A 23,187-nucleotide genomic window follows, 5' to 3' on the forward strand; every position below is an offset into this window, starting at 1 on the left:
TAAACGCTAGCGTACTTGATTTCCTAGTTTCACTTCCTTCAATGCCAATATCAAAACCGATCATATTATGATCACTGTTATCAAGCGGCCCTCGTATCGTTACCCCCTGCACTAGATCATGAGCACCACTAAGGACTAAGTCTAGTATTTTTCCTTCTCTTGTCGGCTCCTGAACTAGCTGTTCCATGAAGCTGTCCTTGATTTCATCAAGAAATCTTATGTCCCTTGCGTGTACAGATGTTACATTAACCCAGTCTATATGCGGGTAATTGAAATCCCCCATTATTATTGTGTTGCCCAGTTTGTTTGCGTCCCTGATTTCCTTTAACATTTCCGCATCCGTCTGTTCGTCCTGGCCAGGCGGACGGTAGTACACTCCTATCACTATCCTTTTCCCCTTTGCACATGGAATTTCAATCCACAGTGATTCCAAGGAGTGTTTTGTTTCCTGCAGAATTTTCAATCTATTTGATTCAAGGCTCTCGTTAATATACAATGCTACCCCTCCACCATAGTTTGGGTATTTGTGTAGTCCGTTGTGGTAGTGGGTATCGTAAGTCGGAGCTTTGTGATTTTTTCAATGAAGTAGTTCGCAAGGTTAGTTGCTGATGGGGTGTCTGAGTTGTTGGAGGTGACCTTGGTAGTTTTTAGAAGATTGTTTACGAGTGAGAAGAGTTTGTGTGTATCCTTGTAGTTTGGTCCTATTTTGGTTTTGTAGTAAGTCCTTTTTGTTTGTCTGATAGTGTATTTGTATTTTCTTTGTAGTTGCTTCCATTCTTTGTGTGTGTTTTCGTCTTTTTTTGCTCCATGCTCTTTCCAATCTTCTGACTTGTGTTTTTAGTTCTTTTAATTCTTTGTTAAACTATGGTATTGAGTTTTTTCTATGTGAGGTTCTGGTTTGAAGTGGTGCTATATTATCTACTGTTATTCTGCATCTGTTATCCCAATCTTGGAGAAATTGGGGTGAGTCTGTAGGTATTGTCCATTCATCAGTGTAGAGTTGTTGCCAGAATGTTAGTGGGTCTATTTTGCCTCTCGTAGTATATGTTTGTTGTTTTTGTTTTTGTTGTGTCTTTTTTGTTCTCCAGTGGATAGAAAGGTTTGCACTGTAGTGGTCGGACCATGGCCTAGCTGTCCATTTTGTGTCTATTAGTGTGATATTTGGTTCTGGTGAGAATTTGTGGGTGATGATGTCTAGTGTATGTCCTTTGTTATGGGTGGGTTGTGTGTTTGGCCAGTGGAGTTCCCATAGTTGCAGGAAGTCTTTGCATTCGTGTACATTGCTTGAGTTATTATCTTCAAGGTGAAGACTGATGTCTCCTGCTATGAGAAGGTTCTGGGTGGTAACGCAGGTGTTTGATATAAAGTCCAGAAAGTGCGTTTGTGAGTCTTGCCAGTTGCCCGGGGGTCTGTAGAATAAGATTAGGTTTAGCTGATCACATAGTTTGGGGTGGTTAATTCTGTCTGAGGCTATTTCGAGTTGGGGAAGAATAGCTTCAGCTGTTGTTGTGACTGTGAATTGGGATTTATAGATTATTGCTATTCCTCCTCCTCTTTTTCCTTCTCTTGTCCAGTGGGTAATTTTGTATCCTGGAGGGCAGAGCTCAAGTATTATTGGGTCTTTGGGGTCATGGATCCAAGTTTCGCTGATAAGTAGGAAGTCGAGATGGTCAGTTATGATCCAGTCAGTTAGTATCGTGGTTTTATTGAGGTAGAGCAGGTCTATGATGAGGCTGGATGGGGCATGTTAAAATCCTTGGGGTGGGGTCACCCCACTGTGCATTTACTGATGACATAGGTGTCACCTTCACCCTTTCACCTTCTGTCTACACCCCTTCATTCTGGATCTTCTTTACAGTTGAAAGAGATTCTCCTGTACATTTATGCCATGGAGATATTGAAATATTTCTATCATATCTGCCCTCCCCCACTTTCTTCCAAAGCATACATATTGAAATCTCTATCACCACACACTTTATGATGAAGATCACTGACCGTTTTAATAGCTAACCTTTGGAACAACTCCATCCCGTTTACATCTTTTTGAAGGTGTGGTCTCCAGAATTCTACACAATACTCTAAATGGGGTCTCACCAGAGACTTAAACAGAGACACTATCACCTTCTTTTTCCTACTGGCAATTCCTCTTCCGATGCACCCAAGCATCCTTTTGGCTTTTGCCATTGCCTTTTCTACCTGTTTGCCTATCTTTTAGATCATAAGACATAATCACCCCCAAGTCCGGCCTCACATAGAGTCACTTAGCTGAAAAAGATGTCACTTCTTTCTGAGCCAGTTGGGATCCTTTGGGATTTTTGTTTTCTTCCTCCTTTTTATTTTTCATTGTTTATCTCTTCTCAGTACTTTAGGCAGCTAGTTCACTGGCATAAGTGGGGTTCCATTTTGGGATTTTGCATTTTTGGTGTATTTTTACACTTTGTTTTGAGCATTAGATGTATGTATATATTTTTGCATGATTTCTCATTTTGTTCTTTCTTATGGTGTGGAAGGTGTTTTTTGAATCAGCATTTTTTCTCCATGGTAGGGAGTTTTTTGTTTTTTTTCTCGTCCCACTCTATTATACTGACCAATGAGAATACCTGACTCCCATTTATGATAGTGGAATATTTCAATACTTTTGGAATTTTTCCCATTCGGGAGATTTGAAGTTACCTTTTAAGGGGTTTTTCCTTATGAACATCTGAGAGCTCTGCAAAAATTATTTTTAAACTACAATTATCTTTTGGGGTTTACTTTATTTTTTGTAGTTTGTTTTCCCTTATTATTGAATAGGTTTCCTAAAAGAAAAGCCTTTATTAAGATGGGGAAAATCCATTGCTTATTCTAGGATAAGCAGCATAAAATGTATTCTACTGTTTTGGGAACTTTCCAAGTACTTGAAACCTGGATTGGCCACTGGAAAACAGGATGCTGGGCTTGATGAACCTTTGGTCTGTCCCAGTATGGCAATATTTATGCACTTATGTTCTTATGTAGTCATTTTGCCTTTTGACTTATTTCACTTCAGCTTGGGCCCTGAGCTTTTGTCTCCCACAGGACCCTTTAATCTGTTTTGTACACTGGTACTGTATTTGCTATTCTCTCCCATTGATTTATGGTGCCAATCACCCATTTTTCACATTGACACCCTTGTGAGAGGTTCATTACATAAACATATGGCTTAAACTGATAACATCTGAAAATCACCATTATCAGGATAATCTTGTGATATCACCTTATCTCCACCCACTCCCTATATGGATAGGGGGTAATTATACAAAGAGGCGCCTAATTTTATAAACTTGAATGCTCACATTTCTGACTAGTGTGTAAATTTGTGTGTGCAAGTTATAGAATAAAGTCAGTTGCATGCCTAACTTTTATTCAGTATTTGGCTGTTAATTGGAATTAACAGACAATTATTGGCTTTAATTGGTGCTAATTGGCCACTTTGGATGTAACTGGTATGTTGGAAACTTCAGGAGATATTGGGTCCTTTTACTAAGCTGCGGTAAAAAGTGGCCTGCGGTAGTGTGGGCGCATGTTTTTGGTGCGTGCCAAGCCATTTAGTACCGAATCTGGGAAAAAAGGGCATTTTTTTTAATGGCTGGAAAATGAGTGTGTAAGAATGTGCCTATTTACGGCCTGAGCCCTTACCACTACCCATTGATCTAGTGGTAAGGGCTCACGTGCTACACATACAGTAACCATGCAGCACACTCCAACTGCTGATTACAGCCAGAAAACTCACGCATGGTAGAAAATACAAAAATAATTTCTACCCCCAGAATGAGTGCAAGCCAAATCTGAAATTACCACCAGGGGCTGCGCTAGCCGTGTACACTGCACGTCCATAGGCCCTACTGCAGCTTAGTAAAAGGGCCCCTTTGTTATTAAAAGATCTATTTTACTTGTATCTTTCGTCTTCATTCAAGATAACGATTCGGTCATGCATTTATATTTTTGCAATTAAAATGTGGAGTTTCTTTGCTCTAAAATGTATATTATTCCAGATGTATGCAAAAACAAACAAAAAACAATCTGGAGTAGATGAAACAGTTCTTGGCCTTGCAACAGGAAACACTTGCCCTAGGAGCAAAAATTGTTCTCTGTTTTCCATTTAAATGTAAGATCCAATTGAGAGAAGCTTCTTTTTTTTTTTTTTTATCCAGCACAATTGAAATCTTTCATACCTTAGCAACATCGGTATCTGAATAGGTTATCCAAATTATTTTGGAAGTTCTAATTTTGTTATAGACGGCATTTAGTGGTCAATTTTACTTAATTATAATTTCCTGATGTTACCTACTCTCTGAGTTTTGTTTTGATTTTTTTTTTCTGGTCTTGGATCTTCTCATGGATGCGGTCTAAGTTTCCCTTTATCTTTCTCATATGTGATTGAAAATATTTCTCTTTCTCTATCGCTTTCTTCTGTTACAAAATACATTTTTTATTGGGAAATTTCTTTTCAAGATGTTAATTGTTTTGTTTATTTTTTGGGAAATTGCATAAATGAATTATTAATTCTATAAGTTATGCACTCAAATTTCAGTGTGTGCTTCTTCAAGGGGGATGTGGACCTGGAAGGGGTACGGGCAGGTCTGGAGCATTGCAGGAAGTTAGGTGCACAGATTATAGAATATTATCAATGATGTGCCTAACCGCTTACAGTCAGGTGCAAGCATTTATGCCAGCCATTGAGCTAGTGTATGTGCTTATACCTACAGTATGGCATGTAAATGCAAAATTAGGCTAGTATTCTATGATGGCAGTTGAGCGCATACCTGCCATTATAGAATTTGTGCTTAGCACACATCGTTCTGATGCCAACACTTCAGCCACCTTTTGAAATATATAGTAACATAGCAGATGACGGCAGAAAAAGACCGGCGCGGTCCATCCAGTCTGCCCATTTTACGCTTAAGAAGGCGTATAAATGCTAGGAATTTAGTCATTTGCACTCATAAATGACCTTTTGAATATTGACTAGTGTGAACATTTCTAAGTGTCATAGCGCATTCTTCCAATGTGCACAGGGGAAGAGTCCACACCTACACATGTAGATTATAAAATGTTAATTTACATTCAGACTGGCAGTGCATTTATGGAAAAAACAATTTGTTTCCTTCCATGCTTTAATTTCAGTGCAGCAGCAACTCTATGGGTATTATTCAAAAGTAACTGTTTTGATATTTTGTACCTAGGCCAACATCTTTCTTAAATAAGGCTTTGTAAGATCATATTTTGACATGCCATCTTACCTTACTTCACATTTTTACTACTTTGCAAAAGAACATGACCAAAACCAGACTACCAAATAGTCAATTAACGTCCTTCCGATGTTCCGTTTTCATGCAACCACTATGCATTTACTCAAGTGGTAAGAGAATGTGATCACCACCATCTTTTAACAGCCACTGTAGTCTCTGCTTTTAATGTGTACTAAGGAAAACAATCAACGCTTGCAAAATGAACATGGTTAACATCATCCTTCGCTTTTGTCCGGATATACATGCGTCCAAGCTGCAATAAGTGAATTGCTGGCAAAGTGACAAATGGTGCTCTTTAAAATAGACACTTTTCATTTTAACCAGACAGCCTACACATTTCAATTTTCTGTTTTAACCTGTAGTTGAAAGAGTAGCATTTTTTAAAGGACAGTCCTCTGCTTTGGTGAGAAAAATACAGCTTTTGTTGTAGTCCAACTTGTTCCTGTCTTACAGGTTGATATTTCAAATGCATAAAAAGGAGTATCCTTTTTGAAAATCCAAGATACAAAGGTGCAAAAGTTCCCAAATCACCATCTGTTCATGTACTGAGACCATAGGCATAGACTGGGGGGGCGAGGGGGGCAATGCCCCCACAAACGACGACGAGGCGCCGCCGCGCCATTAGTTAAAAAAAAACATGCAGGCACGCGCTCCTCTCCATTCGCTTGGCTTCCCTGCCCTCTCTGTCTTCGTCCCACCTTCCTCTGACGTCAGAGGAAGGCGGGACGCAGACAGAGAGGGCAGGGAAGCCAAGTGGATGGAGAGGAGCGTGTCCGTCTACCCCTCTCTCTTCCTCCCTCCCTCCGGCGCAGGCAGCAGTCTTTTTCAGCGTTCCTGGCAGCGGTAGCGATGTACACGCTGCCTTCGGCTCTGCCCCAAAGCCTTCTCTTCAAGTTTCTGTTCCCGCATAGGTGGGAACAGGAACTTGAAGAGAAGGCTTCCGGGGCAGACCGAAGGCAGTGTGTACATCGCTGCCGCTGCCAGGAACGCTGAAAAAGCTGAAGACTGTTGCCTGCACCGGAGGGAGGAAGAGAGGGGGTAAACGGAGTCACCATCTTGGACCTCGCTGGGGGGGGGGGGGGCAGGAGAAGGAAGATGGATGGAACTGGGAGGGGTGGGGAGCAGAGGGAAGATGGATGGTACTGGGAGGGGTGGGGAGCAGAGGGAAGGAGCAAGAGATGGATGGGACGGAGGGATGGTGAGCAGAGGGAAGGAACAGAAGATGGATGGAACTGGGAGGGGTGGGGAGCAGAGGGAAGATGGATGGTACTGGGAGGGGTGGGGAGCAGAGGGAAGGAGCAAGAGATGGATGGGACGGAGGGATGGTGAGCAGAGGGAAGGAACAGAAGATGGATGGGACTGGGAGGGGTGGGGAGCAGAGGGAAGGAGCAAGAGATGGATGGGACGGAGGGATGGTGAGCAGAGGGAAGGAACAGAAGATGGATGGAACTGGGAGGGGTGGGGAGCAGAGGGAAGATGGATGGTACTGGGAGGGGTGGGGAGCAGAGGGAAGGAGCAAGAGATGGATGGGACGGAGGGATGGTGAGCAGAGGGAAGGAACAGAAGATGGATGGGACTGGGAGGGGTGGGGAGCAGAGGGAAGGAGCACGAGATGGATGGGACTGGGAGGGTGGGGAGCAGAGGGAAGCCTACTGGAAAGAAGACACTGCATAAAACAGAAGTCACTGGGACCAAAGCGAATAGAAAAACTAAATGATCAGACAACAAAGGTAGATAAAAGTATTTTATTCATAATTTATTAATTGAAATGTGTCAGCTTTTTGAAATGTGCATCTGTGATATTTTGCCTGTAAATTTCAATTCCTGTCTCCATATTAGCATATTCATTTGCATATGTATATATGCAAATCATATGCTAATATGCTCCGCCCATTCTTTGCCCCCCCAAATGAAACAGTCAAACTACGCCTATGACTGAGACTCAGGAGGTCAACCTTCTCTCCTGGGAAAGTAGGTTGGTTTTGTGCATACAATGATAAGAATTAGTCCAAGCTGGATATGATCTCAGTCTCTCAGATTTATTGTGTGTACAACTAGATGCATTTCTATGAGTGCTAACGCTGGAGGTTCTGGGTTTTCTTACTTAGAATCATAAACTTGGATTCCAGAACCTTCCTCCAGCACTTTAACTCCTGGATTCTATATAGTGTGCCTAGTGTTCTGCACCATTCAATGACGGTTCCAAATCCAGTTTTCACTTTTTTGTAATATAGATGATCACACTAGTGAACTGAGCACATTGTCTCACAAATATTTATATGTTAGGTGGTATTTTGATTTTATTTTTTGATTGCATTTTTTCATTATGATTTGTGATTTATATTTAAATTAATACAGAGAAAACAAAACAAGAGTCAACGCTCCACACAAGTCCCCAGATTCTATATAGCGTGCCTAGAGATCCGTGCCGATTCTATAACAATGCGCATAACTTATCAAGCTTAACAAGTTAATGAGCTCTGATAACAGCACTTAACAAGCAATAATGAGCACTAATTGGCACTCATTAGAATATAGGCACACAAGTCATTAAGCGTATTCTGTAACAAAAGTGGGAAAATGGGCATTTCATGAGTGATCTGAATTTACACACCTAGTTACAGAATATGGCCCAGTGCACATAAATCTACACATTGGGATTATGCCACATTTTCATTGGTGTAAATGGATGTGTGTAGATTTAGATGTTGAAATATCAACTATGCACATTCTATAATCGATGATAGAATATGCTTAGTCGCAGGGGCAAAGCCAGACCTTGTAGTGGGAGGGGGCCAGAGCCCGAGGTGGGGGGCACATTTTGGTCTACCATCCCACCCCCGCCCCCCCCCCCCGCTGCCCTGCCACTCCCCACCCACTGCCGCAGCAAATACCTTGGCTGGCGGGGTCCCCAACCCCCGCCAGCTGAAGCTTTGTCCAGTGCCGGTCTCCAGCACCATGCATTGTTTGGCCTGCTCTGTCTTCCCCACATGTCTAGCATGCTCCTTTTAGTGAAATCGAGCAGTTTCACTAAAAGGAGTGTGCCGGACGTGAGGGGAAGACAAATTAGGGCAGGCAACACAGCGGCACCGGAGACCAGCACTGGACAACGCTTCAGCTAGTGGGGGTTGGGGACCCCTGCCAGCAAAACCAGGGGCCCATAGGAATTGGGGGGGGGGGGGCCCAGCCCCCCATGGCCCCACGTAGCTATGCCATATATAGAATCTCCCCCAAAGCGACCTAGCAAGAATGAGACAGCGGAGTTGATGAATATGGCAGGATTTCTTTAATTGGCTAATTAATGAAATCCTGCCTTATTTGTTGACTCCACTCAGTTTCCTTCTTGCTTTTTATGGCTGCCACTGTACACTTCAATCTTTACTAGTGATGGCAAACAAAAATGAGCAGAAACAAAACACAAAATAGTGTTTGTTTGTTTGTTTTTGTTTGTCTCAATAGTGCTCACTCTTTCTACAGAGTTCATGCTGTTTCTGAAAGAACGTGCTCTCTTGATGAAATAGCTTCCATAAAGAAAAATGCCAAACACAATGAACATGTCCATAAATTACACTGTAAACAACACGAAAATAAATTTTTCCGGCTGCATACGCCTAGTCTTTACTAAAGGGATGTAAGGGAGCTACCCATGCCAAAAATGGTGTTTACAGATACATAAGTACATAAGCACCGCCATACTGGGAAAAGACCAAGGGTCCATCAAGCCCAGCATTCTGTCTCCGAAAGCGGCCAATCCAGGCTTCAAGAACCCGGCAAACCCACCCCCCCCAAAAAAAAAATTAATAATGTTCAATGGACTTTTCCCTCAGGAATCTGTCCAAACCCCCTTTAAATTCCGTAAGGCCAGCTGCTGTCACTACATTCTCTGGCAACGAGTTCCAGAGTCTAACTACATGCTGAGTAAAGAAAATTTTCTCCTATTTGTTTTAAATCTACCATATTCTAGTTTCATCTTGTGTCCCCTGGTTCTGTTGTTGTTTGAAAGTTTAAACAAACGCTTCACATCTGTCCGCTCTATTCCGGAGGAACAGAAACAAACCTCAGTAAACCTGGAAGATGTAATAGGCCAAGAATGGCATTTTCGAAAGGGATGTCCAAGTTTTGATTTGGACGTCCTCGCAAAACGTCCCAATCCAGGGGCGGGGAAACCTGTATTTTCAAAACAAGATGGACGTCCATCTTTTGTTTCGATAATATGGTCAGGAACGTCCAAATTCTGAAATTTGGTCATCCCTAGATTTGGACGTCCCTAGACATGGACGTTTCTGATTTTCAGCGATTTTCGAAACCAAAGACGTCCATCTCAGAAATGACTAAATGCAAGCCATTTGGTTGTGGGAGAAACCAGCATTTGTACTGCACTGGTCTCCCTGACATGCCAGGACACCAACTGGGCACCCTAGGGGGCACTGCACTAGACTTCATAAATTGCTCCCAAGTACATAGCTCCCTTACCTTATGTGCAAAGCCCCCCCAACACCCACTACCCACAACTGTACACCACTACAATAGCCCTTATGGGTGAAGGGGGGCATCTAGATGTGGGTACAGTGGGTTTGTGGTGGGTTTTGGAGGGCTCGCTGTTTCCTCCACAAACATAACGGGTAGGGGGGGGAGATGGGCCTGGGTCCGCCTGCCTGAAGTGCACTGCACCCACTAAAACTGCTCCAGGGACCTGCATACTGCTGTCATGGACCTGAGTATGACATCTGAGGCTGGCACAACATATTTTTAAAGATGTTTTTGAGGGTGGGAGGGGTTAGTGACCACTGGGTGGGGTAAGGGGAGGTCATCTCTGATTTCCTCCGGTGGTCATCTGGTCATTTCAGGCACCTTTTTGTGCCTTGATTGTAAAAAAAAACATGACCAGGTGAAAACGTCCAAGTGTTCATCAGGGACATCCTTCTTTTTTTCAATTATGGGTGAAGGACTTCCAAGTGTTAGGCATGCCCAAGTCCCACCTTTGCTACACTTGCGACACGCCCCCTTGAACTTTGGCCATCCTTGCGACGGAGTGCAGTTGAAGACGTCCTAAATTGAGCTTCAATTATACTGATTTGGACGTCCCTGGGAGAAGGACGTCCATCTTTCGATTTATGTCGAAAGATGGACATCCTTCTCTTTCGAAAATAAGCCCGCACATCAACAAGCTAAAGAACAGATAATCTCCTGGAATGGATGATCTACACTCCAGAGCACTGAAGGACCTAAAAAATGAAATTGCAGATCTACTATTAGTTACATCTGTATCCTATCATTAAAATCATCTATGGTACCTGAATATTGTAGGGTAAGAAATGTGGTGAGGTATCTAGGGGTGATCCAGGAAACTAAAGACTGGTGAGCATAACCTCAGTACTAGGCAAATTGGTAGAAGCTATTAGGAAAAACAAAATTACTGAACACAGACAAACATGATTTATTGGAACAAAATCAACAAGGATTTGCCAAGTCTACATTATTTTGAAGGCATCAATAAATACGTGGATAAAAATGAGCTGATTGATGTAATGTATCTGGATTTTCAGAAAGCTTTTGACAAAGTCCTTCATGAGGCAGTTACGAGGAAATTAAAAAGCTACAGGATAGGTCCTGTTGTAGATTGAAAACTGGTTATTAGATGAAAAACACAGCACGGTTAAATGGCCAGTTCTCTTAATGGGTGGCAGGAAGTGCTCCTCTCCGCATGGCCATGCGGTAAGAATAATCTTACCACATGACCATGTCTTTTTAAGGGCTTTTTACCCATTGCGATGAAAAGGGACCTGGCGAGCAGCAAAAACAGTCCCCGCTGCTACCACAGGGCCCTTTTTACTGCAGCTTGGTATAAGGATCTCTCAGTGCAGGAAGGTGAATAGTGGAGTGCTACAGTGATCTGTACTGTCACTGGTGCTTTTTAACATGTTTATTAATGATCTGGAAATGGAGTGAAGTGATCAGATTTGCAGATGACACAAACTTATACAAAGTTATTAAATTGTATGGAGACCAAGAAACTGCAGGACGACGTTGGGAGACTAGAAGACTGGGCATTCATATGGCAGAAGAAATTTAATGAGGACAAGTGCAAAGTGATGCACATTGGGAAGAATAACCCAACTTATAGTTCCATGATGCTAGCTAGGTTCCACATTAGGAATCACCACCAAGCAAAACAATTGAGGCATTTTACTAAGCTGTGCTTACCACAACTTAAAATGACTTACTGTACAGTAAGTTCCAAATCTGTACATGTTACCTGCGTACTAAAAAATAGTTTTTAATTTTCTTGCAGTGAATGTGCTTGGGGGCAGAGAATAGGCATTCCTGCACTCATTTTTTTGCATATCCAAATTACCACTCACTAAGCTGGTTAGCACAGGATTATCACCTGAGCCCTCACACCTACAAAACAGATGTCAATAAGTGGTCCCAATAATAACCATTAATAGAAAAAAAGGAAATCAGCTATTTTTCGGCTGCGTAGAAATGGCCTTAGTGTGCAGGAAAAACTTGTGTAAGGGTGTGCTAAGGCTACTTTTTATCACAGCTTAGTAAAAGAATCCCTTAGTATCACAGGGGGAAATATGTTGACGTCTTCTGCTCAGGGTGTGGCAGCAGCCAAAAAAGCAAACAGGAATTATAGGGGAAGGAATAGAGAATAAAACAGAGTGGAGGAGTGGCCTAGTGGTTAGGGTGGTGGACTTTGGCCCTGAGGAACTGAGTTCAATTCCCACTTCAGGCACAGGCAGCTCCTTGTGACTCTGGGCAAGTCACCTAACCCTCCATTGCCCCATGTAAGCCGCATTGAGCCTGCCATGAGTGGGAAAGCACAGGGTACAAATGTAACAAAAAAAAATATCATAATGACTCAGGTACTCCTTTTACTAAGGTGTGCCGAAAATGGCCTGTGCTGGTGTAGACACGTGTATTGGATGTGCGCAGGTCCATTTTTCAGCACCTGCAAAAAAGGTCTTTTTTGGGGGTCCAAAAATGGACGTGCAGCAAAATGAAAATTGGCACGCATCCATTTTGGGCCTGAGACCTTACCGCCACCTACTGACTTAGCGGTAAGGTCTCACGCGTCAACCAGGCAGTAATCATCAGCACACGTAACAATGCCAATTACCGCCCGGTTAGCGCCATGTGCTGGAAAATTTTCCAGTACGTATAGTGGATGCACGTAAAAAATGAAATTACTGCCCGGGCCTCGTGGTAGCCGGGTAGTAGTTCAAAATTGATGCGCGTAGGACGCATGTACATGCCTACGCAGCTTAGTACAAGGGCCCCTCAGTATTGCTCCATGGTGAGTGCACCTTGTATGCAGTTCTGGTCACTGCATGTCTAAAAAAGATAGAGGGGAATTAGAAAAGGTACAGAGAAGGGTGTCCACAGTGGTTAAGAGGATGGTACAAGTCTAATGCAAGGAAAGGCTAAAATGTTTAAGAGTTTTCAGTTTGGAGAAGAGATTTCTGAGAGGAGATATGTTAGCGGTCTATAAAATCCTGAGTGGAGTGGAAAGGATATAAACAAATCAATTGTTTATTCAAACGTACAGACTAGGGGGCATGCCATGAAGTTACACAGTAGTATGTTTAAAACAAATAAGGTTTTAGGTTTTTTTCCACTCAGGGGTCCTTTTACAGAGATGTGCTAGCATTTTTAGCATGTGCTAAAAATATGGATGCATTAAACGCTAGCAACACCCATAGGAATATATGGGTGTCTCTAGCATTTAGCATGCACTATAATTTGGAGAGTGCTAAAAACACTAGCATGCCCTTGTAAAAAGGACCCCTCAATACAGAGTTAAGCTCTAGAACTCATTGCCAGAACAATTGATAAAAGCAGTTAATGAAGCTGGGTGTAAAAAGGGTTTGGACAAATTTCTGGTGGAAAAGTCCCCAGAGAAAGCCACTGCTTATCCTTGTGGTTAAGTAGAATGGATTCTTGCTACTTTTGGGGATCCTTCCAGGTACTTACTACCTGGATTGACCACAGTTAGAAACAGATAGGCTAGACTGAATTTAGCCCCCCCTCCCCGTTTACTAAAGCTTAGCTTGAGTTATCTACAGCAGGGTCCATTTTATTCCTATGGGCCCTGCTGCAGATAACTCGAGCTAAGCTTTAGTAAACAACCCCCTAGGTCTTTCCCAGTATGGGAACTCTTGTTTTCTTATATTTTAACACATTACTTCTAATTTAGCGCTACTTTTTCTTTTTTAAATTTACTTCTGTTTTAATGTAGTGTGTCAATTTACTGTTGTTTGTATATTAGCTTATTAATATGAAGTTCAGAAAAATTAGCATTAAGTTAAAATACTTTAAAATGCAATACATATTTTTAAAGTGGTTTTACATCAGGATGACAGATCTCTTCTTTAGTAGATTTCACAATTTGCGCTCAGGCCTCAAGATGGCGCCCCAAATCAAAATGTGAGATTTATGTGCCTCACCATAGTTTTTAATGATTTTCCATGCCAAATAACTAAAGGGCCCTTTCACTAAAGGGTTGGTGTGCGGCAACAGGCTTGCCGCACTCCAATCTGGAACTACTGCCGGGCTACCACAGGAGCCCAGCAGTAGTCCCACTCCCAGAGTGTACCATTTACGGTGCTCCAAAAATATTTTGTAAGTGCTCCCCCCCCCAAATGGCCTCGTGGCAAGTGGTTCAACTTACTTCTTGACCTTTTTTTTTTTTTAGAACAAAAACCAGCCTTTTACCCACTGTCGAGCAGGGATTGTCTCTTCATGTTCAAGTGTACAGCGCTGTGTACGTCTAGTAGCGCTTTAGAAATGATAAGTAGTAGTAGTAGTAGTGGTAAAAGGGGGACTCAGCGTGCATCAGAAACACATGCTGATGTTAGCATAGGCCCCCTTTTACCGCAGCTTAGTAAAAGGACCCCTAAATAAAAATAAAAGCTTAAATAAATGAATAATAAAATAATAACCACCCTTAAAGTTTTTTTTAAATAAAATATGCAATATATTTTTTTAATGGTGGAACATACTGGAAGCAATCAAATACCCCCTGATTCTATAAAAGTTTCCAAAAATTGCACGCACAAATTTAGGTGTGCCCCCCTTCCCAATTTTCACACATAATTTAATAGAATGAGCCAATTAGTGCCAATAATTGGCTTTTTAACAAGCAATTATAGGCAATAATTAGATTTAATTGTGACTTGCGTGTGTACATTTAGGTGCAGGATCCATGCCTTAAAATTTGCATGCGGCCCGAAAAAGGGGGTGCAAAAATGGGAGGGTCATGGGCATTTGGGGGCAGATTGGGGACATAGTTTTGAGTTATACTCATAATTATAGACTATGGGTGCTCTGCTTGTATATTTAGGCATGGGTATTTGCACCACATTTTCACTGGTTTTAATGGTGGTGCCTAAATTTAGACGTAACCTCTCCGCTTATGCACTATTCTATAAACCATGCCAAACTGGGGGGAGGGGGTTGGTGTCAATTTTGTAGGTGGCATTTATAGAATCTAGCCCATTACATAGAAAGAAAAAGAACAATGCAATAAAAAACATAAGCTAGTATACATTTCAAAAAGTAAAAAATGTATGCACCATATTTTATAAAGCATATAGGAGCCCTTTTACAAAGTCATGCTGAAAAATGATCTGCCTTAGTGTACATGTGTGTGTTTTGGGCGCACGTAGAATCATTTTTCAGCACACCTGTAAAATAAGCCTTTTAAACTTTTTTTGCCGAAAATGTCCATGCTGCAAAATGAAAATTGCCGCGCATCCATTTTGGGTCTGAGACCTTACCGGCAGTCATTGACCTAGTGGTAAGGTCTCCTGCGGTAAACGGGCGGTAATGGTCTATGCGCATAGAATGATTACCACTCGATTACCACCCGCACACCAGAAAATAAAAATATTTTCCGGCGCGCCTAACGGACAAGCATCAAAAATGAAATTACCACAAGGGCTACGCGGTAGCTGGGCGGTAACTCAAAACTGACACACATTGGGCGTGCCCAGGCGCCCACACGGCTTAGTAAAAGGGCCCCCTAGGCCAGTATCAATTCAACAGATAATTTTTCATCTCTCTACAATGAAACTTGTTTCTATTACAAATTTTATGAATACAACATGTCTCAGATTGACACCAACATATCAAAAGCACTTGACACAGTGTTATGATTATATAGTCAGTACGTCACAACCATACTGCATGGACAGTATCAAGGCTTGAAAACTGTTTGTGAATCCAATGAATCCACACTAGTCTCTCATTACTGCCTACTTAAGAATTGACAACCAACATATGATTGATCTTTCTTTCAACTTTCTAACTTGTTCTTTACATTCTAAAAATCATTAGACAGTAGAGGTGCCAACTTTAAAGCATACTGTGCAAGTAAAGAGGGGCACAAAATATAAAATCCAACTGAAATTAAATGGTCTAATTCAAATATGTTAAACCAAAATGAGTCATTTTCTCTTAAATAACAGGAGAGTTGTTGTGTCCCTCCTAGGAAGTAGGTATCCTGGCAATTTATAACCGTTACTAGAGCAAAGAGGTGGGAAAATGTGGGATACAAATGCAATAAATAAATAAATACATTCACTGAGAAGTGCTGTTATCTTTATGTTGTTTGTTTGTTTGTTTGCTTATAAATAGGATAAAATAGCCATGCCTCGGCAAAAAGTGTATTGGGCGTGTGCTGGGCCAGTTTTTATCATGTCTGGGAAAAAGGGGCTTTTTTCAATGGGCTGGGAAAAAGGCCTGCAGTAAAATTGAAACCAGCGCACGCCTATTTACAGCCTGAGCCTTTAATGCCACCTAATGATCTAGCAGTAATGGCTCACGCGTACAAATGCAGTGACCAGTCAGTGCACGCCAACTGCCGATTAACGCCAGAAACACCGTGTGCGGTAGGAAATTAAAAAATTATTTGTCAAGCATTATGGGCATGTGCCAAATCCAAAATTACCACCGGGGGGCATGCTAACCTGGTGGTAGACTCATTTTGACATGCACTGTATGCTTCTAGAGCCTACCGTGCCCTTGTAAAAGGGCTCCTTAGGTAATGGTCCTGAGCCAGGGGCTCTTTCTGGAACACTGCAATCTTAGGCCCTGAATCCAGCAACTAGGATGACAAATGTATAACTGGGTACCTTTATTTAGGTGCCTTGGCGGTAGAAGCGTATTCTATAACAGAACCTAGGCACCTGGGTTCCATTAGAGAATATTTGTGTAACCCATGATCACCGTGCCAAACACCAGTCATAAAGAGAACATCACTAACATTTCATTAAGGGCCTCTTTTTTCAAGCCTCGCTAGCGGTTCCAGGTAATGCCAACAAAGCCCATTCACTTTGAATGGGGACCATCGGCATTATCCGTTACGTGCGCCAGAAAATAAAAAATATTTTTCAGACGTGCGTAGTGGACGCAAACCAAAATTGAAATTACCACAAGGGCCACGTGGTAACCGGGTGGTAACTCCAATTGGGCGCATGTAGTCACCTACGCTGCTTAGTAAAAGGGGCCCTTATTTTGGGAGGAGGTGTGTCAGGGATGACGAATGGATGTGGAAGCACTTATTCAGGTAGTGCGCTCACATTAGTGTGTGTTAACTGAATTAACACAGGGTTAACCCTTAGCGCCTCCTACAAAAGAGGCAGGAAGTGCTTACAATGGGGTTAATATTCAGCCCACAGTGATGGTTTTTACAAATATGGCCATTTTTACATGCGTACTGCTTCTCAAATGGCTTCCTTAATGCAATCACCATAAGTAATTAAAATATCATTGATATGTACAGGCCACTAACACTACAGGATCTCTAGATAAACTACTTCCAGATGACAAAGAAGAGCTCCATTCGAAATCAGAAGTGGTTCCGTGGAAGCTTAGGGACAGGACTTGGAAGATCCGTATATATCAATACATTTTGTCTCATGGAAAGTAGACGTAAGAAAGGGGATACAAAAAAAAATGAAGTGATGCTGGTGAAAGGAAACAAGGTAGCAAGGAATGAGTTCAATTGAACCAGAGCCGTTTTGAGATTAACTAGTGTTTGAGCAGGCATGATTATTTGCAGTTGTCGCATGCTAATGACAACATTAACACATGACCTGCAAATAAAAGCAATCTAAAAGGCCCTATTTTATTGACAAACTAGAAATGGGCTTAGCATGCAGGAAAGTCCTGGGTTAGGATGCGCTAAGCCCATTTCTTAGAGCATCTGAGTGCTTATTTTACTTTGCTGTATTTTTCATTAGAAAAGCAGTATATAAAGTGTGCATCAATAAATAAAATACATGCCAATGAAAATGAGGCAAAGGCTTACAATCTACGTGTGTTGAGCATCCTATTCACTCCACATTTCTCTTCTACTTTTCAGGCATTCATTTTCATGTGTCAGACTAACAAGTGGAAACATAATCACAAAAAAAAATGGGAGGGAGGGGGGAATGATTGGCTAGCACTATTCAGTGCTTGCCAACTATCTTAAACCCCTGTTTACAAAACCACACTAGCAGCTGCTGGTGCACGAATGCCGACACAGCCCATTCACGTTAAATGGGCTGTGTCGGCATTGCAGTGTGGCTTTGTAAAGAGGGGAGTTAGCCAGTCAAAACTACATTGGCTTAAATTGAACCAGATATGGCTGCATTTAGGAGCCAGTGATCCCTTCATCCCATCTGCTGTGAAAATTAATAACTTCCTCTGGCAGTCATAACTTGAAATAGTTGAAATAGTTATCACTTACCTGGCATAGTAATCATCTGGTGGAATTATTTCTTGAAAGAACTGCAACTGGTATAGATAAAGTCCAATCAAGTGTCCCGCATTGAATATGGCCATTAACACACATAGGCAGCTGAATATCAGCGGATCAATTGTACGGCAACAAGACCACCACGAACACAGTCCCAAAAATACAAAGAAGTATACACCTGAGCTCAAAGACGGTAACATCATACCTATACACATAAAAAAACAGCAACAATCAAAATGAAATCATACATACGTTGAAACTTCCAATCTAATCAAATTATTAACAACAAGATTTAATAAACCTACAGTAAATAGAAAACAATGATAGTGTCGAGACAGAGTTCTGCTCTAAACAATTAGCAGAGACCTCTGGTGGCTGTACTAAAATACTAGGCTTTCCCTTTTAAATAGTCCCACATCTTGCAGAACAAGAGGAGGACTCTCCTGACCAGTAATGGTGGGAGAAGACCCCTCTTGGAAGGAAACTGTGGCTGGTATAAACCTCAGCCGTATTTGTCTGGCTCCTGCTATCATACAGCAAAAGGAAGAGGTTCTATGGCTTGGCCAGCCATTTCACCTAGAGAAGATAAGAGCAGTGACAGAGCAGCAGAGGCTTCCACACTAACCATTTTGGGGTAAGCTGGAATGGGGAACCAGGATGGAGTAGCACGAGAGATGATAGAAGATTGGATCCTGAGAAGCAGGAGGGCATTTATCATTGCTGTTGCTTGGAGGTGGTTCCTTTTGCTTAAAGGCTTCAAATGAGTAAATTCCTTTGGTTCAGAACCCCAAATTCTGGACTGGATTAACTTATTATATGACAGAGAAGTGTGGAATGAATCCATTAATAGTCCCAATGGTCTCTCAGTGCATCCAGGTCCCAGCCATGACCCACCAACAAACATAAAAATTATACAAAAGTAGCCTGCCTCAGGCTCTCAGGGATTAAAAAAAAAAAAGAGTTAATTAGGAAGAAAGGGGTTCAGAAATTTACAAACTTTGCATATAAGTGCAGATAGTACTGGTGCAATCAGTTAACATATCAGAGTAAATTTCACAGAGATCTAGCCTGCTAAGTGATTATCTAGCTTGTTAGATTTAGATCAATGGCTAAGAATAATCTTCCAATTTTAATTAGCATTAGAATTTAGCAGGGGGAAGGGAGGGGTGAATGACTGGCTAGCACTATTCAGTGCCTGCCAGCTAACTTAACCCCCTATTTACAAAACCATGCCAGCGGCTGCTGGTGCACTAATGCCGACACAGCCCATTCACTTTGTAAACAGGGCGGTTAGCCAGTCAAAACTACATTGGCTTAAACTGAACCAGATATGGCTTTATTTAGGAGTCAGTGATCCCTTCATCCCATCTGCTGTGAAAATTAATAACTTCCTCTGGCAGTCATCCGATTCTTTCTCCAAACCATCAAGTATGATAATCGATTATATATTCCTCCCCCCTCCCCACCCAGCAGATCAATTTTACCTCTTACCGGTCATTGTCAGATGGATGGTTTCAAAAGATTACCTCCCTTTCTCATTAATATGTGTGTTTTTATTCCTGGTGCTAAAATTACTGAAACACATTCACTACTATTTTAATGTGAAATTTTCTTTGAGAAGCAGTAGAAGAACCAACCTGTTATACCAAGTAAAACAGTGACAACTACTTGTCCAGCGGTGGTTATAATATTGCCAATAAACTCTTTCAGTTTTGATGCTAATGAGGCAAATTTTCGAAGTAATTTTAATTTTGTGCTTTCTTCATTCTCTTCATCACCTATTCCTGCATCCAAATCTTCTTCATAAATCAAAGCATCATCCAGATCCAGCTTTTCTGTTCCTGCCTAAACATATAAAGGGAATCAAGATGAACATTATTATCTAATGCTGTGATATATTCCTAGAGAAATCAACTTCTAGATGTGCTAGTTCACAATCCAAAATGATAGGGGCTTAGGAAGGGCAGAACAATAGGAACCACTGAAAGGCAAAGACCATTCAAAATCATCTGTTAGTGCGTAAGTAAAATCCAACTTTGTGAAAATGTTTCCATGTACATACATGAAAGTAAGGAGCAGTCACAGGAGGTGGAGGAACCCTCAATTCCTACGCCACAGTAGTGTAGCAAAAAAAGGGAGTAGGATGATCTGGCTTTTGCAATATCCCAGGGAGACATATAAAGGTTTAAGTCTTTATTAAGGTGCATCAAGTGACTTAATAAAGACTTAAACCTTTGTACGTCTCCCTGGGTTATTGCAAAGGCCAGATCATCCTACTCCCTTCTTTTGCTGCTCCAAATACATACGTACCATTTAGAGCTGTATTTTCCCTAATAAGCAAAGATTTAAAAGCATATATAGAGATTCTCCAAATACCTTCAGGTTTATAGCCATTTGCATGCCCCTAAAGAGCCAGATTCCTACCTAAGTGTATTCTATAAGTGGCGCCTAGATTTAGGCGTGGTATATAGAATATGCTTAGTTGATATCAAGCGCTTAAAACTACTCGCATCCATTTACACCAAGGAAAATGTGGCGTAAATACCGGCAAGTAGATTTTGTCGCAGAAGGGCATATACTATAACAGTGCGTGTAAATTTTGGAATGCCTATAAAATGCCCATTTCACCGTCCATAACCATGCCCTTTTTTGCTGTGCGCATTAGAATTTAGGAGCTCTGTGTTACAGAGTACGCTTAGCAAGTTGTGCATGTAAATTCTAATTATTGCCAATGTGTGCTCATTATTGCTCGTTAAGTGTTGTTATCAATGCTAATTGGCTTATTAAGCCAATTAAGTTATGCACGTTGTTATAGAATATGCTTGGATTTTGGCTCGTAACACTAGGTGCAATATATAAAATCTAGGGGAAAATACTGTACAGAAGCGGAGAGCCTCTCGCTTCTACCTACCCTCCTCTCCTCTTTCCTCTACACATTAATTGATTTGCTTGCTTTATTATTTTTTGTCTATTAGATTGTAAGCTCTTTGAGCAGGGACTGTCTTTCTTCTATGTTTGTGCAGCGCTGCGTACGCTTTGTAGCGCTATATAAATGCTAAATAGTAGTAGTAGTAGTAGGATAATACTATTTCAAATGTATTTGTACCATCATTTTCATCATGATACACAGGGGCCCTTTTACTAAGCTGTGGAAAAAAGTGGCTTGCAGCAGTGTAGGCGCATGTATTAGGCACGCACAGGGTCAGTTTTTCCCGCATTTGCAAAAAGTTTTTTTAATGTGACGGGAAAATGGCATGTGGTAAAACCGAAACCAGCATGCATCTAAAACTGGCCTGAGCCCTTAACACCACTCACTGATCTAGCAGTAAGGGTTCACGCGCTACACACATGGTGACCGGTCGGCAAGCACCAACTGCCGATTACTGCCGGAAATGGTGTGCATGGGAGGAAATACATAAATAATTCATCCAAATATTATGGGCATGAGCCAAATCTGAAATTACCACCAGGAGGACACACTGGCCTGGTGGTAGTCCCATTTGGGCATACACTGCATGCGTGTAGAGCCTACCATGGCTTAGTAAAAGGGCCCCACGGTGAGGAATTTTAAAATTCTGCTAACATTTGTTCTCAGAACACGGATCTTGAAGCAAGAGGTTTCATTTGCTAAAAATGTTAGGCTTAGAGACTTGGGTGACTATAAAGTTAGAAGGCTGTCTGTTGATAGCCACTAGGATGCATAGATCAGAATATTCAAATCAGGACATTCAAAACTTACAATGGGGTTAATATTCAGCCCACAGTGATGGTTTTTACAAATATGGCCATTTTTACATGCGTACTGCTTCTCAAATGGCTTCCTTAATGCAATCACCATAAGTAATTAAAATATCATTGATATGTACAGGCCACTAACACTACAGGATCTCTAGATAAACCACTTCCAGATGACAAAGAAGAGCTCCATTCGAAATCAGAAGTGGTTCCGTGGAAGCTTAGGGACAGGACTTGGAAGATCCGTATATATCAATACATTTTGTCTCATGGAAAGTAGACATAAGAAAGGGGATACAAAAAAAAATGAAGTGATGCTGGTGAAAGGAAACAAGGTAGCAAGGAATGAGTTCAATTGAACCAGAGCCGTTTTGAGATTAACTAGTGTTTGAGCAGGCATGATGCTTCATAATATGGCTTGTTATTTGCATATATGGATTATATTTTGGACCCTCTACGATCTGTTTGAAATCTAATTATATGTGGCTTCACAAGAAGCTGAAAATCCTTCTATTCGACAAATCTTAGCCACTCATATACCACACGTTGTTGCACTAAACTAACTCTCGTATCTCTCCCTTACCTCCCTCTCTTCTCTCCTCCTTCAGTACTGTGTTTATTTTTGCTCTGTAAACCACCTGAACCTCTCACTGGGATTTGTGCAGTATAGATGATGTGTGATATGCAGGATGTGAACCTATGGCTTATGGAAATGTCTGGCAAGGTGAATGTTTCACCAGTGGAAGGGGCAATTAAGAGGCAGGTAGGAGTGGCAGGGGGTTATATTCAGACTTTTCATTCTCTTGAGGCACAGCAGGGTCATGTCAAGACAGTAGGTGTTGACATGACCCTGCTGTGCCCCAAGAGAATGAAAAGTGTTGCAAATGTGTGTTGGTCATACAAACACTCCTCTTGCACTTTTATGGAGTACAAGTTATGGCATGTCTATTCCAACTGTGGGGCAGCTTATCTCACCACCAAATGTGGAAGGTCTAAGAAGTCTGGTGACAGTGGGTAGAGTAAATGACAATGTTTCTGAGAGGACTTCCACAGTTGTGGATTTTCAAGCACTGCATCTGTGGTTATCTAGGAACTCAAGGTAAAGTCAGGTTGATTGGGAAGGGCTTTCAGTTTTGGCAGTGGCGTACCAAGGGGGGGGAGGCGGTGGGGGCGGTCCACCCTGGGTGCATGCCACTGGGGGGGGGTGCCGCGCGCCGGTCAGCGTCGTTCGTTTCCATGCTCCCTCTGCCCCGGAACAGGAAGTAAACTGTTCCGGGGCAGAGAGAGCATGGAAACGAACGATGCTGACCGGCGCGTGGCACCCCCCCAGTGGCGTGCACCCGGGGGGGGGGGGTTCTTTCGCCAGGGTGGGGGTGGGGTGTCCCTTCGCCGGGGGGGGGGGCACTGCACGAGGGGGTCGTTGCACCTGGG

General features: G+C 42.0%; 1 protein-coding gene across 1 annotated transcript in view; it reads right to left on the minus strand.

The window, feature by feature from the left end:
- The window catches only part of PIEZO2 (piezo type mechanosensitive ion channel component 2), a 556,315-nt gene that overhangs the window by 351,656 nt on the left and 181,472 nt on the right, over window positions 1-23,187 (minus strand). Inside the window, exons 5-6 of the mRNA XM_030186524.1 lie at window positions 19,659-19,866; window positions 18,013-18,226 (exon numbers count right to left, since the gene is read on the minus strand). Of these exons, the coding sequence (XP_030042384.1) occupies window positions 18,013-18,226; window positions 19,659-19,866 (422 nt within the window). The remainder of the gene's footprint in view (window positions 1-18,012; window positions 18,227-19,658; window positions 19,867-23,187) is intronic.

Source organism: Microcaecilia unicolor, chromosome 1 (genome assembly GCF_901765095.1).
Source record: "Microcaecilia unicolor chromosome 1, aMicUni1.1, whole genome shotgun sequence".
NCBI lineage: Eukaryota > Metazoa > Chordata > Amphibia > Gymnophiona > Siphonopidae > Microcaecilia > Microcaecilia unicolor.